This window comes from Rhipicephalus microplus, unplaced genomic scaffold (genome assembly GCF_043290135.1).
Source record: "Rhipicephalus microplus isolate Deutch F79 unplaced genomic scaffold, USDA_Rmic scaffold_12, whole genome shotgun sequence".
In the NCBI taxonomy this organism is placed as follows: domain Eukaryota; kingdom Metazoa; phylum Arthropoda; class Arachnida; order Ixodida; family Ixodidae; genus Rhipicephalus; species Rhipicephalus microplus.
Genome location: NW_027464585.1, coordinates 8,423,946 through 8,437,890, shown reverse-complemented (window position 1 = coordinate 8,437,890; position 13,945 = coordinate 8,423,946). Strand labels below are relative to the sequence as shown.

Here is a 13,945-nt window from a genome sequence, read left to right as displayed (position 1 = left end):
TCCAACCGATCGGTTAACAGCCAAACGCGCAAGCCAATTGCGCCACGGAGACAGTCCTGCTCCACTCTCACCACCATCAGAACATATCTTCAAAGCTATCAGCCCAAAGAAAAAAATTCGCCGCACCACCACCGGGTGGGCTCGAACCTCCAACCTTTCGGTTAACAGCCGATCGCGCTAGCCAATCGCGCCAAGGAGACAGTCGTGCTCCACTTTCACCACCATCAGAACATATCTTCAAAGCTATCAGCGCAAAGAAAAAAGCAACACACCACTCCCGGGAGGGCTCGAAACTCCAACCTATCGGTTAACAGCCGATCGCGCTAGCCAATTGCGCCACGGAGACAGTCCTGCTCCACTCTGGCTTGGTGTCTGTGCCACTGCACGGAGGTGGGCTTGGTGTCTGTGCCACTGCACGGATCACTAATCAATTCGCTCCCGCTATGCAGATGGTCCGTTACGTCATCGCTCATCTGCTGCTACCTGCGCTTGCGCATGCGGTAGCGCCGGCGGAACATGGCTTCAGCTGTCCTGGAAGCGACGAAGGCAGCGCATGCCCTCTGCCTATCGTCAAATGCCTGGCTCGACCAGAAGAGGGACTCTGGGCAGCTGAGCTCAACCAAGCCTGGACGGTTGCATCATCATCGACATCCACGAGCCCGACACCTATAAAAGAACAAGGACCTTCAACGGAGCGCTGTGGGCTTGGTGTCTGTGCCACTGCACGGATCACTAATCAATTCGCTCCCGCTATGCAGATGGTCCGTTACGTCATCGCTCATCTGCTGCTACCTGCGCTTGCGCATGCGGTAGCGCCGGCGGAACATGGCTTCAGCTGTCCTGGAAGCGACGAAGGCAGCGCATGCCCTCTGCCTATCGTCAAATGCCTGGCTCGACCAGAAGAGGGACTCTGGGCAGCTGAGCTCAACCAAGCCTGGACGGTTGCATCATCATCGACATCCACGAGCCCGACACCTATAAAAGAACAAGGACCTTCAACGGAGCGCTGTGGGCTTGGTGTCTGTGCCACTGCACGGATCACTAATCAATTCGCTCCCGCTATGCAGGTTGGTGAGCCCTACGTTGTCTTTTCGAAAAGATCTGGTAATTACTTTCTGGTACAGCTGCCAAGCCCGCATTGCTGTATGGTTATTATTGCCGAGTGTGTCCATGTAATTCGTGCACTACTAATTCTAGCTGGAGATGTTGAAACTAACCCTGGCCCTTCAAATATCTCTGAGAACCTTCTTGCTGAATTGCGTAAGCTGTCTACAGGTCAAACACAACTAATTGCAGAAGTACAGGGCTTGAAGTCTCAGCTCGGTAACACCGATAAAACAATTGGCGAACTGAACAAAAGATTATCAGACCTTGAAAGTCATTATCAGTCTCTGGTACCACTTCGAAAAGAAATAGAAGTCCTGCGCGTTAACACGGAGCAGACCTCCTGCAGAATCTTTGCACTAGAAGCCCGTATTGATGACGCTGAAAATCGCTCAAGGCGAAACAACCTAATATTTTACGGTATCCCGGACCCTTCCGCATCTGAAACATTTTCTGAATCGGAGCGGCTGGTAATGAATCTTTGCCGGGACAACCTACAGGTTCACTTAGAACCAAGAGATATCGAACGCGCGCATCGTCTCGGTCGACATTCACCTGAACGCTCCCGGCCCATAATCGTGAAGATTGCTCTGCACAAGACAAAAACTGCAATATTATCGAATGGTCGCAAGCTTAAGGGGACAAGTTACGGCATAGGTGAAGACTTCTCACGCTCAGTCCAAAATGCTAGAAAACAACTAATTGCTTTTGCGAGAAGTAACAACAAGCCATTTTCAATGCACTTCAAAACACTGCACATGAATCAGAAGCGCTACATTTTCGACGCCGAATCAAACACCGTCAAAGAACTATCGTAGCAATCAAGCCACCGGGAAAAAAAAACGACCGCTGTTGCGGTTACTAGCAAAACTCTTTCACTTTCTGTTATTTACACTAACATTCGCAGTTTCCTACCCAAACGGGAACTTATATCTAGCACTGTATCATCCTCTGAAAGCAATGTGCTATTACTTACCGAAACGTGGTTAACTGATGACATCCGTGATGACGAAGTTCTGTCAGAATTACCAAACTTCCAGTTGTACAGGAATAACCGCGCATCTACTCGTGGTGGCGGTGTACTCATTGCTGTTCACGAGCAATTATCTTGCTCAGTCGTACATATTAAAACAGAGCTAGAAATGCTCTGGGTACTTATTAAGGCACATCCTCAGTCCGTTGTATTGGGCGTTTGCTACCGACCACCCCGTGCTAGTTCCAATTTTAGCAACCAACTTAATCAGGCCATGTGCCAGCTCACGTCTGCTCATCCAAACGCGCACGTACTTTTATTCGGTGATTTTAATTTCCCACAAATAGAATGGCGCACCAGCAATGTGCATTCATCTACGGGTGTAGGTGAAGCTAATGCGTTTCTTGATATTTGCCTAAACTTCAACATGACCCAACTAGTCACAGAGCCAACACGTGTATCGCAAGATACAGCCAGTGTCCTGGATCTGATACTAACCAACAATCCTGAAAGCCTGTCACGCATTCACTATCTACCCGAAATCAGTGACCATAAGACAATTCACGCCACTTTTTCTTTTCAACCGCTTAAACGAGAAACCTACAAAAAAACGATCCATCTATATGACAGAGGGGATTACGAAACAATAAACGAAGCTCTTAGCGCATTCTTCCACACTTTCCAAGCAACTTTACATCAACACACAGTAGATACGAATTGGACCCGCTTCATCGGTAAACTGACGGAGCTAACCGATAAATTCATACCTAAAGTCAGCTTCACAAGCACCTGCAACAAACCCTGGTTTACTAAAAATCTAAAACGCCTTGAAAATAAAAAGAAACGTTTATTCCGATCTGCCAAACGTGCAGGTCAACCGAGTGTATGGGATAGGTACTATGAGGCTGACCGCAATTATCTTTTAGCCCTGCGCAAAGCAAAAAACTTCTTCTATAACACAGACCTACCCAAGCTACTGCAGACTAATCCCAGACAGTTCTGGAAAACACTTAAGGCTGACAAACCGCGTGACACTGTACTAACCCTTGAATCTGGTGAAGCTATTACTGACGGGGAATGTGCGAATCTATTCAACGCTTCTTTTGCTACAGTTTTTACTGATGAACCAAGCATACACTCCCGCATACCTTCACTTGGCTTTAATTGTAATCATGACATGCCAGCAATCAATTTCTGCGCAAATGGAATATTGTCTATAATAGAAAAAATGAAATTGTCATCCTCTGCGGGCATGGATGGTATCAATTCCAAAATTCTAAAAAATGTTAAAGAGAGTGCTTCGCTCTTTCTTGCTCTAATATTTTCCCAGTCCCTTTCCTCAGGAATCATCCCATGTGACTGGAAGATAGGGAAGGTCGTTCCGGTCTTCAAATCAGGCGATAGAAACTCTCCACTTAACTATCGCCCCATCTCCCTAACAAGCGTCCCCTGCAAGATCATGGAGCATGTCATCTACTCCCACATAATGAATTTTCTCGACAGCAATAATTTTTTTCACCCTTCACAACACGGCTTCCGCAAGGGGTTGTCGTGTGAAACACAGCTGGCAGCCTTCTTGCATGACATTCATACTAACCTCGACGTTAACGTACAAACTGATGCCGTTTTTCTTGATTATGCTAAAGCATTCGATAAGGTGCCTCATCAACGATTGTTCGCTAAACTTTCCCAACTAAATTTACATCCCACCGTCATAAAATGGATAATAGAGTTCCTTACTAATCGATCACAACGCGTCGCTGTAAATAACCACCTGTCTACTGCCATCCCAGTAACATCAGGTGTCCCTCAAGGCTCCGTCCTTGGCCCGCTACTATTTTTAATCTATATTAACGACTTACCTTTGCATGTAACCAGTAATATACGTATGTTCGCAGATGACTGCGTTGTCTACCGCACAATACTAAACACCTCTGACCAGTTAACCTTAGAGAACGATCTTACTAACGTTTCGAAATGGTGTACCACTTGGTTAATGACACTAAACGTAAATAAATGCAAAACTATGTCATTTACGCGTAGCAATAATCCGCTCATGTTTCCGTACACAATCAACAGCTTACCCCTAGAACTGACTAACTCTTATAAATACCTAGGTGTCACCGTGACTAGCGATCTGATCTGGCGTACGCATGTCCAAAACATCATTTCATCGTCTAACAAAACCTTAGGCTTTTTAAAACGTCACCTCAAAAGTGCTCCAATGCAAGTAAGATTACTTGCCTACACATCACTAGTGCGACCGAAATTGGAATACGCATCCGCCATCTGGGACCCGCACCAAGCATACCTCATCTGCGCTCTAGAATCAGTTCAAAACCGTGCAGCTCGCTTCATTCATTCTTCGTATTCATACGACATCAGCGTCACATCACTAAAATTACTATCCAATCTTCCATCGCTCGCTCTTCGTCGGCGCATTTCTTCTCTCTGTCTTTACCATAAATTTTTTCACAGTTCAATCCTGCATCAACCATCTTACATCAAACCCGCAACACGCATATCAGCCAGGACAAGCCACACGCAGCAGGTTTCATTATAGCGCGCTCGAACATCAACATTTCTCGCGTCATTTTTTTCCCGCACAGCAAAAGACTGGAACGACCTCCCTTTTTCCATTGTCGACATAATATGTCCATCTTCTTTTGCACAACATGTCACTGACCATCTTCTAACAAATAACCTTTAAGTGCTTTTTTGAATTACATGTTGGTTACGTGTGTTATTTATTGTACATGCATATTTCCTTGTAATATGAAGAAATGTATATAGTTGAAACCCATGTATTGATTACGTTTGTTAAATATTATTCCCACCCCTTATGTAATACCCCCATTGGGGGTCTTTAAGGAAAATAAACTGACTGACTGACTGACTGACTGACTCTCACCACCATCAGAACATATCTTCAAAGCTATCAGCCCAAAGAAAAAAATTCGCCGCACCACCACCGGGTGGGCTCGAACCTTCAACTTTTCGGTTAACAGCCGATCACGCTAGCCAATTGCGCCACGGAGACAGTCATGCTCCACTCTCACCACCATCCCAACATATCTTCAAACCTATTAGCACAAAGAAAAAAAAGCGCCGCACCACCACCGGGTGGGCTCGAACCTCCAACCTTTCGGTTAACAGCCGATGATTCTAGCCAATTGCGCCACGGAGACAGTCCTGCTCCACTCTCACCACCATCAGAACATATCTTCAAAGCTATCAGCCCAAAGAAAAAAAAAGCGCTGCACCACCACCGGGTGGGCTCGAACCTCTAACCTTTCGGTTAACAGCCGATCGCTCTAGCCAATTGCGCCACGGAGACAGTCCTGCTCCACTCTCACCACTATCAGAACATATCTTTAAAGCTATCAGCCCAAAGAAAATAAAGCGCTGCACCACCACCGGGTGGGCTTGAACCTTCAATTTTTCGGTTAACAGCCGCTCGCGCTAGCCAATTGCGCCACGGAGACAGTCCTCCTACATTCTCACCACCATCAGAACATATCTTCAAAGCTATCAGCCCAAAGAAAAAAAAGCGCCGCACCACCACCGGGTGGGCTCGAACCTCCAATTTTTCGGTTAACAGCCGATCGTGCTAGCCAATTGCGCCACGGAGACAAACCTGCTCCACTCTCACCACCATCAGAATATATCTTCAAAGCTATCAGCCCAAAGAAAAAAAAGCGCCACACCACCCCCGGGAGGGCTCGAACCTCCAACGTTTCAGTTAACAGCCGATTGCGCTAGCCAATTGCGCCACGGAGACAGTCATGCTCCACTCTCACCACCATCAGAACACATCTTCAAAGCAATCAGCCCAAAGAAAAAAAAGCGCCGCACCACCACCGGTTGGGCTCGAAACTCCAACCTATCGGTTAACAGCCGATCGCGCCAGCCAATTGCGCCACGGAGACAGTCCTGCTCCACTCTCACCACCATCAGAACATATCTTCAAAGCAATCAGCCCAAAGAAAAAAAGCGCCGCACCACCACAGCGTGTGCTCGAACCTCCAACCTTCCGGTTAACAGCCGATCGCGCTAGCCAATCGCGCCAAGGAGACAGTCGTGCTCCACTTTCACCACCATCAGAACATATCTTCAAAGCTATCAGCGCAAAGAAAAAAGCAACACACCACTCCCGGGAGGGCTCGAAACTCCAACCTATCGGTTAACAGCCAATCGCGCTAGCCAATTGCGCCACGGAGACAGTCCTGCTCCACTCTCACCACCATCAGAACATATCTTCAAAGCTATCAGCCCAAAGAAAAAAATTCGCCGCACCACCACCGGGTGGGCTCGAACCTCCAACCTTTCGGTTAACAGCCGATCGCGCTAGCCAATCGCGCCAAGGAGACAGTCGTGCTCCACTTTCACCACCATCAGAACATATCTTCAAAGCTATCAGCGCAAAGAAAAAAACAACACACCACTCCCGGGAGGGCTCGAAACTCCAACCTATCGGTTAACAGCCGATCGCGCTAGCCAATAGCCCCACGGAGACAGTCCTGCTCCACTCTCACAACCATCAGAACATATCTTCAAAGCTATCAGCCCAAAGAAAAAAATTCGCCGCACCACCACCGGGTGGGCTCGAGCCTTCAACTTTTCGGTTAACAGCCGATCACGCTAGCCAATTGCGCCACGGAGACAGTCATGCTCCACTCTCACCACCATCCCAACATATCTTCAAAGCTATTAGCGCAAAGAAAAAAAAGCGCCGCACCACCACCGGGTGGACTCGAACCTCCAACCTTTCGGTTAACAGCCGATGATTCTAGCCAATTGCGCCACGGAGACAGTGCTGCTCCACTCTCACCACCATCAGAACATATCTTCAAAGCTATCAGCCCAAAGAAAAAAAAGCGCTGCACCACCACAGGGTGGGCTCGAACCTCCAACCTTTCGGTTAACAGCCGATCGCTCTAGCCAATTGCGCCACGGAGACAGTCCTGCTCCACTCTCACCACCATCAGAACATATCTTTAAAGCTATCAGCCCAAAGAAAATAAAGCGCTGCACCACCACCGGGTGGGCTCGAACCTTCAATTTTTCGGTTAACAGCCGATCGCGCTAGCCAATTGCGCCACGGAGACAGTCGTGCTCCACTCTCACCACCGTCAGAACATTTCTTCAGAGCTATCAGCCCAAAAGAAAAAAAAGCACCGCACCACCACCGGGTGGGCTCCAACCTCAAAATTTTCGGTTAACAGCCGATCGCGCTAACCAATCGCGCCACGGAGACAGTCCTGCTCCACTCTCACCACCATCAGAACATATCTTCAAAGCTCTCAGCCCAAAGAATAAAAAGCAACACACCACTCCCGGGAGGGCTCGAACCTCAAACTTTTCAGTTAACAGCCGATCGCGCTAGCCAATTGCGCCACGGAGACAGTCATGCTCCACTCTCACCACCATCAGAACATATCTTCAAAGCTATCAGCCCAAAGAAAAAAAAGCGCCGCACCACCACCGGTTGGGCTCGAACTTACAACCTTTCGGTGAACAGCCGATCGCGCTAGCCATTTGCGCCACGGAGACAGTCGTGCTCCACTCTCACCACCATTAGAACATATCTTCAAAGCTATTAGCGCAAAGAAAAAAAAGCGCCGCACCACCACCGGGTGGTCTCGAACTTCCAACCTTTCGGTTAACAGCCGCTCGCGCTAGCCAATTGCGCCACGGAGACAGTCCTCCTACATTCTCACCACCATCAGAACATATCTTCAAAGCTATCAGCCCAAAGAAAAAAAAGCGCCGCACCACCACCGGGTGGGCTCGAACCTCCAATTTTTCGGTTAACAGCCGATCGTGCTAGCCAATTGCGCCACGGAGACAAACCTGCTCCACTCTCACCACCATCAGAATATATCTTCAAAGCTATCAGCCCAAAGAAAAAAAAGCGCCACACCACCCCCGGGAGGGCTCGAACCTCCAACGTTTCAGTTAACAGCCGATTGCGCTAGCCAATTGCGCCACGGAGACAGTCATGCTCCACTCTCACCACCATCAGAACACATCTTCAAAGCAATAAGCCCAAAGAAAAAAAAGCGCCGCACCACCACCGGTTGGGCTCGAAACTCCAACCTATCGGTTAACAGCCGATCGCGCCAGCCACTTGCGCCACGGAGACAGTCCTGCTCCACTCTCACCACCATCAGAACATATCTTCAAAGCAATCAGCCCAAAGAAAAAAAGCGCCGCACCACCACAGCGTGTGCTCGAACCTCCAACCTTCCGGTTAACAGCCGATCGCGCTAGCCAATCGCGCCAAGGAGACAGTCGTGCTCCACTTTCACCACCATCAGAACATATCTTCAAAGCTATCAGCGCAAAGAAAAAAGCAACACACCACTCCCGGGAGGGCTCGAAACTCCAACCTATCGGTTAACAGCCAATCGCGCTAGCCAATTGCGCCACGGAGACAGTCCTGCTCCACTCTCACCACCATCAGAACATATCTTCAAAGCTATCAGCCCAAAGAAAAAAATTCGCCGCACCACCACCGGGTGGGCTCGAACCTCCAACCTTTCGGTTAACAGCCGATGATTCTAGCCAATTGCGCCACGGAGACAGTCGTGCTCCACTCTCACCACCATTAGAACATATCTTCAAAGCTATTAGCGCAAAGAAAAAAAAGCGCCGCACCACCACCGGGTGGTCTCGAACTTCCAACCTTTCGGTTAACAGCCGCTCGCGCTAGCCAATTGCGCCACGGAGACAGTCGTGCTCCACTTTCACCACCATCAGAACATATCTTCAAAGCTATCAGCGCAAAGAAAAAAACAACACACCACTCCCGGGAGGGCTCGAAACTCCAACCTATCGGTTAACAGCCGATCGCGCTAGCCAATAGCCCCACGGAGACAGTCCTGCTCCACTCTCACAACCATCAGAACATATCTTCAAAGCTATCAGCCCAAAGAAAAAAATTCGCCGCACCACCCCCGGGAGGGCTCGAACCTCCAACGTTTCAGTTAATAGCCGATTGCGCTAGCCAATTGCGCCACGGAGACAGTCATGCTCCACTCTCACCACCATCAGAACACATCTTCAAAGCAATCAGCCCAAAGAAAAAAAAGCGCCGCACCACCACCGGTTGGGCTCGAAACTCCAACCTATCGGTTAACAGCCGATCGCGCCAGCCAATTGCGCCACGGAGACAGTCCTGCTCCACTCTCACCACCATCAGAACATATCTTCAAAGCAATCAGCCCAAAGAAAAAAAGCGCCGCACCACCACAGCGTGTGCTCGAACCTCCAACCTTCCGGTTAACAGCCGATCGCGCTAGCCAATCGCGCCAAGGAGACAGTCGTGCTCCACTTTCACCACCATCAGAACATATCTTCAAAGCTATCAGCGCAAAGAAAAAAGCAACACACCACTCCCGGGAGGGCTCGAAACTCCAACCTATCGGTTAACAGCCAATCGCGTTAGCCAATTGCGCCACGGAGACAGTCCTGCTCCACTCTCACCACCATCAGAACATATCTTCAAAGCTATCAGCCCAAAGAAAAAAATTCGCCGCACCACCACCGGGTGGGCTCGAACCTCCAACCTTTCGGTTAACAGCCGATGATTCTAGCCAATTGCGCCACGGAGACAGTCGTGCTCCACTCTCACCACCATTAGAACATATCTTCAAAGCTATTAGCGCAAAGAAAAAAAAGCGCCGCACCACCACCGGGTGGTCTCGAACTTCCAACCTTTCGGTTAACAGCCGCTCGCGCTAGCCAATTGCGCCACGGAGACAGTCGTGCTCCACTTTCACCACCATCAGAACATATCTTCAAAGCTATCAGCGCAAAGAAAAAAACAACACACCACTCCCGGGAGGGCTCGAAACTCCAACCTATCGGTTAACAGCCGATCGCGCCAGCCAATTGCGCCACGGAGACAGTCCTGCTCCACTCTCACCACCATCAGAACATATCTTCAAAGCAATCAGCCCAAAGAAAAAATTCGCCACACCACCACCGGGTGGGCTCGAGCCTTCAACTTTTCGGTTAACAGCCGATCACGCTAGCCAATTGCGCCACGGAGACAGTCATGCTCCACTCTCACCACCATCCCAACATATCTTCAAAGCTATTAGCGCAAAGAAAAAAAAGCGCCGCACCACCACCGGGTGGACTCGAACCTCCAACCTTTCGGTTAACAGCCGATGATTCTAGCCAATTGCGCCACGGAGACAGTGCTGCTCCACTCTCACCACCATCAGAACATATCTTCAAAGCTATCAGCCCAAAGAAAAAAAAGCGCTGCACCACCACAGGGTGGGCTCGAACCTCCAACCTTTCGGTTAACAGCCGATCGCTCTAGCCAATTGCGCCACGGAGACAGTCCTGCTCCACTCTCACCACAATCAGAACATATCTTTAAAGCTATCAGCCCAAAGAAAATAAAGCGCTGCACCACCACCGGGTGGGCTCGAACCTTCAATTTTTCGGTTAACAGCCGATCGCGCTAGCCAATTGCGCCACGGAGACAGTCGTGCTCCACTCTCACCACCGTCAGAACATTTCTTCAGAGCTATCAGCCCAAAAGAAAAAAAAGCACCGCACCACCACCGGGTGGGCTCGAACCTCAAAATTTTCGGTTAACAGCCGATCGCGCTAACCAATCGCGCCACGGAGACAGTCCTGCTCCACTCTCACCACCATCAGAACATATCTTCAAAGCTCTCAGCCCAAAGAATAAAAAGCAACACACCACTCCCGGGAGGGCTCGAACCTCAAACTTTTCAGTTAACAGCCGATCGTGCTAGCCAATTGCGCCACGGAGACAGTCATGCTCCACTCTCACCACCATCAGAACATATCTTCAAAGCTATCAGCCCAAAGAAAAAAAAGCGCCGCACCACCACCGGTTGGGCTCGAACTTACAACCTATCGGTGAACAGCCGATCGCGCTAGCCATTTGCGCCACGGAGACAGTCGTGCTCCACTCTCACCACCATTAGAACATATCTTCAAAGCTATTAGCGCAAAGAAAAAAAAGCGCCGCACCACCACCGGGTGGTCTCGGACTTCCAACCTTTCGGGTAACAGCCGCTCGCGCCAGCCAATTGCGCCACGGAGACAGTCCTCCTACATTCTTACCACCATCAGAACATATCTTCAAAGCTATCAGCCCAAAGAAAAAAAAGCGCCGCACCACCACCGGCTGGGCTCGAACCTCCAATTTTTCGGTTAACAGCCGATCGTGCTAGCCAATTGCGCCACGGAGACAAACCTGCTCCACTCTCACCACCATCAGAATATATCTTCAAAGCTATCAGCCCAAAGAAAAAAAAGCGCCACACCACCGCCGGGTGGGCTCGAAACTCCGACCTTTCGGTTAACAGCCGATCATTCTAGCCAATTGCGCCACGGAGACAGTCCTGCTCCACTCTCACCACCATCAGAACATATCTTCAAAGCTATCAGCCCAAAGAAAAAAAAGCGCTGAACCACCACCGGGTGGGCTCGAACCTCCAACCTTTCGGTTAACAGCCGATCGCTCTAGCCAATTGCGCCACGGAGACAGTCCTGCTCCACTCTCACCACCATCAGAACATATCTTTAAAGCTATCAGCCCAAAGAAAAAAAAGCGCTGCACCACCACCGGGTGGGAGCGAACCTTCAATTTTTCGGTTAACAGCCGATCGCGCTAGCCAATTGCGCCACGGAGACAGTCGTGCTCCACTCTCACCACCGTCAGAACATTTTTTCAGAGCTATCAGCCCAAAAGAAAAAAAAGCACCGCACCACCACCGGGTGGGCTCGAACCTCCAAATTTTCGGTTAACAGCCGATCGCGCTAACCAATCGCGCCACGGAGACAGTCCTGCTCCATTCTCACCACCATCAGAACATATCTTCAAAGCTATCAGCCCAAAGAATAAAAAGCAACACACCACTCCCGGGAGGGCTCGAACCTCAAACTTTTCAGTTAACAGCCGATCGCGCTAGCCAATTGCGCCACGGAGACAGTCATGCTCCACTCTCACCACCATCAGAACATATCTTCAAAGCTATCAGCCCAAAGAAAAAAAAGTGCCGCACCACCACCGGTCGGGCTCGAACTTCCAACCTTTCGGTGAACAGCCGATCGCGCTAGCCATTTGCTCTACGGAGACAGTCGTGCTCCACTCTCACCATCATTAGAACATATCTTCAAAGCTATTAGCGCAAAGAAAAAAAATCGCCGCACCACCACCGGTCGGGCTCGAACTTCCAACCTTTCGGTGAACAGCCGATCGCGCTAGCCATTTGCGCCACGGAGACAGTCGTGCTCCACTCTCACCACCATTAGAACATATCTTCAAAGCTATTAGCGCAAAGAAAAAAAAGCGCCGCACCACCACCGGGTGGTATCGAACTTCCAACCTTTCGGTTAACAGCCGCTCGCGCTAGCCAATTGCGCCACGGAGACAGTCATCCTACATTCTCACCACCATCAGAACATAACTTAAAAGCTATCAGCCCAAAAAAAAGCGCCGCACCACCACCGGGTGGGCTCGAACCTCCAATTTTTCGGTTAACAGCCGATCGTGCTAGCCAATTGCGCCACGGAGACAAACCTGCTCCACTCTCACCACCATCAGAATATATCTTCAAAGCTATCAGCCCAAAGAAAAAAAAGCGCCACACCACCGCCGGTTGGGCTCGAAACTCCAACCTTTCGGTTAACAGCCGATCGCGTTAGCCCATTGCGCTACAAAGACAGTCGAGCTCCACTCTCACCACCATCTGAACATATCTTCAAAGCTATCAGCCCAAAGAAAAAAAGCGCCGCACCACCACCGGGTGGGCTCGAAAATCCAACCTTTCGGTTAACAGCCGATCACGCTAGCCAATTTCGCCACGGAGACAGTCCTGCTCCACACTCACCACCATCAGAACATATCTTCAAAGCCATCAGTCCAAAGAAAAAAAAGCACCACACCACAACCGGGTGGGCTCGAACCTCAAATTTTTTGGTTAACAGCCGATCGCGCTAGCCAATTGCGCCACGGAGACAGTCCTGCTCCACTCTCACCACCATCAGAACATATCTTCAAAGCTATCAGCCCAAAGAAAAAAAAGCGCCGCACCACCACCGGGTGGGCTCGAAACTCCAACCTTTCGGTTAACAGCCGATCGCGCTAACAAATTGCGCCACGGAGACAGTCCTTCTCCACTCTCACCACCATCAGAACATATCTTAAAAGCTATCAGCATAAAGAAAAAAAGCGCCCCACCACCACCGGGTGGACTCGAACCTCCAACATTTCGGTTAACAGCTGATCGCGGTAGCCAATCGCGCCACGAAGACAGTCGTGCTCCACTCTCACCACCATCAGAACATATCTTCAAAGCTATCAGCGCAAAGACAAAAGCAACGCACCACTCCCGGGAGGGCGCGAAACTCCAACCTTTCGGTTAACAGCCGATCGCGCTAGCCAATTGCGCCACGGAGACAGTCGTGCTCGACTCTCACCACCGTCAGAACATTCCTTCAGAGCTATCAGCCCAAAAAAAGCGCCGCACCACCACCGGGTGGGCTCGAACCTCCAACCTTTCGGTTAAGAGCCGATCGCGCTAGCCGATTGCGCCACGGAGACAGTCATGCCCCACTTTCACCACCATCAGAACATATCTGCAAAGCTCGCAGCGCAAAGAAAAAAGCAACACACCACTCCCGGGAGCGCTCGAAACTCCAACCTTTCGGTTAACAGCCGATCGCGCAAGCCAATTGCGCCACAGAGACAGTCCACCTCCACTCTCACCACCATTAGAACAATTCTTCAAAGCAATCATCCCAAAGAAAAAAAGCGCCGCACCACCACAGGGTGGGCTCGAACCTTCAACTTTTCGGTTAACAGCCGATCAC

General features: G+C 49.9%; 1 protein-coding gene across 1 annotated transcript; it reads left to right on the top strand.

The window, feature by feature from the left end:
* Positions 1 to 583: 583 nt before the first annotated feature.
* Positions 584 to 4,965, top strand: LOC119163543 (uncharacterized). The gene has a single exon (XM_037415558.2). It carries the CDS (start codon positions 753 to 755, stop codon positions 1,920 to 1,922), a length of 1,170 nt encoding a protein of 389 aa, XP_037271455.2. The 5' UTR covers positions 584 to 752; the 3' UTR covers positions 1,923 to 4,965.
* The last annotated feature ends 8,980 nt before the right edge of the window (positions 4,966 to 13,945 follow it).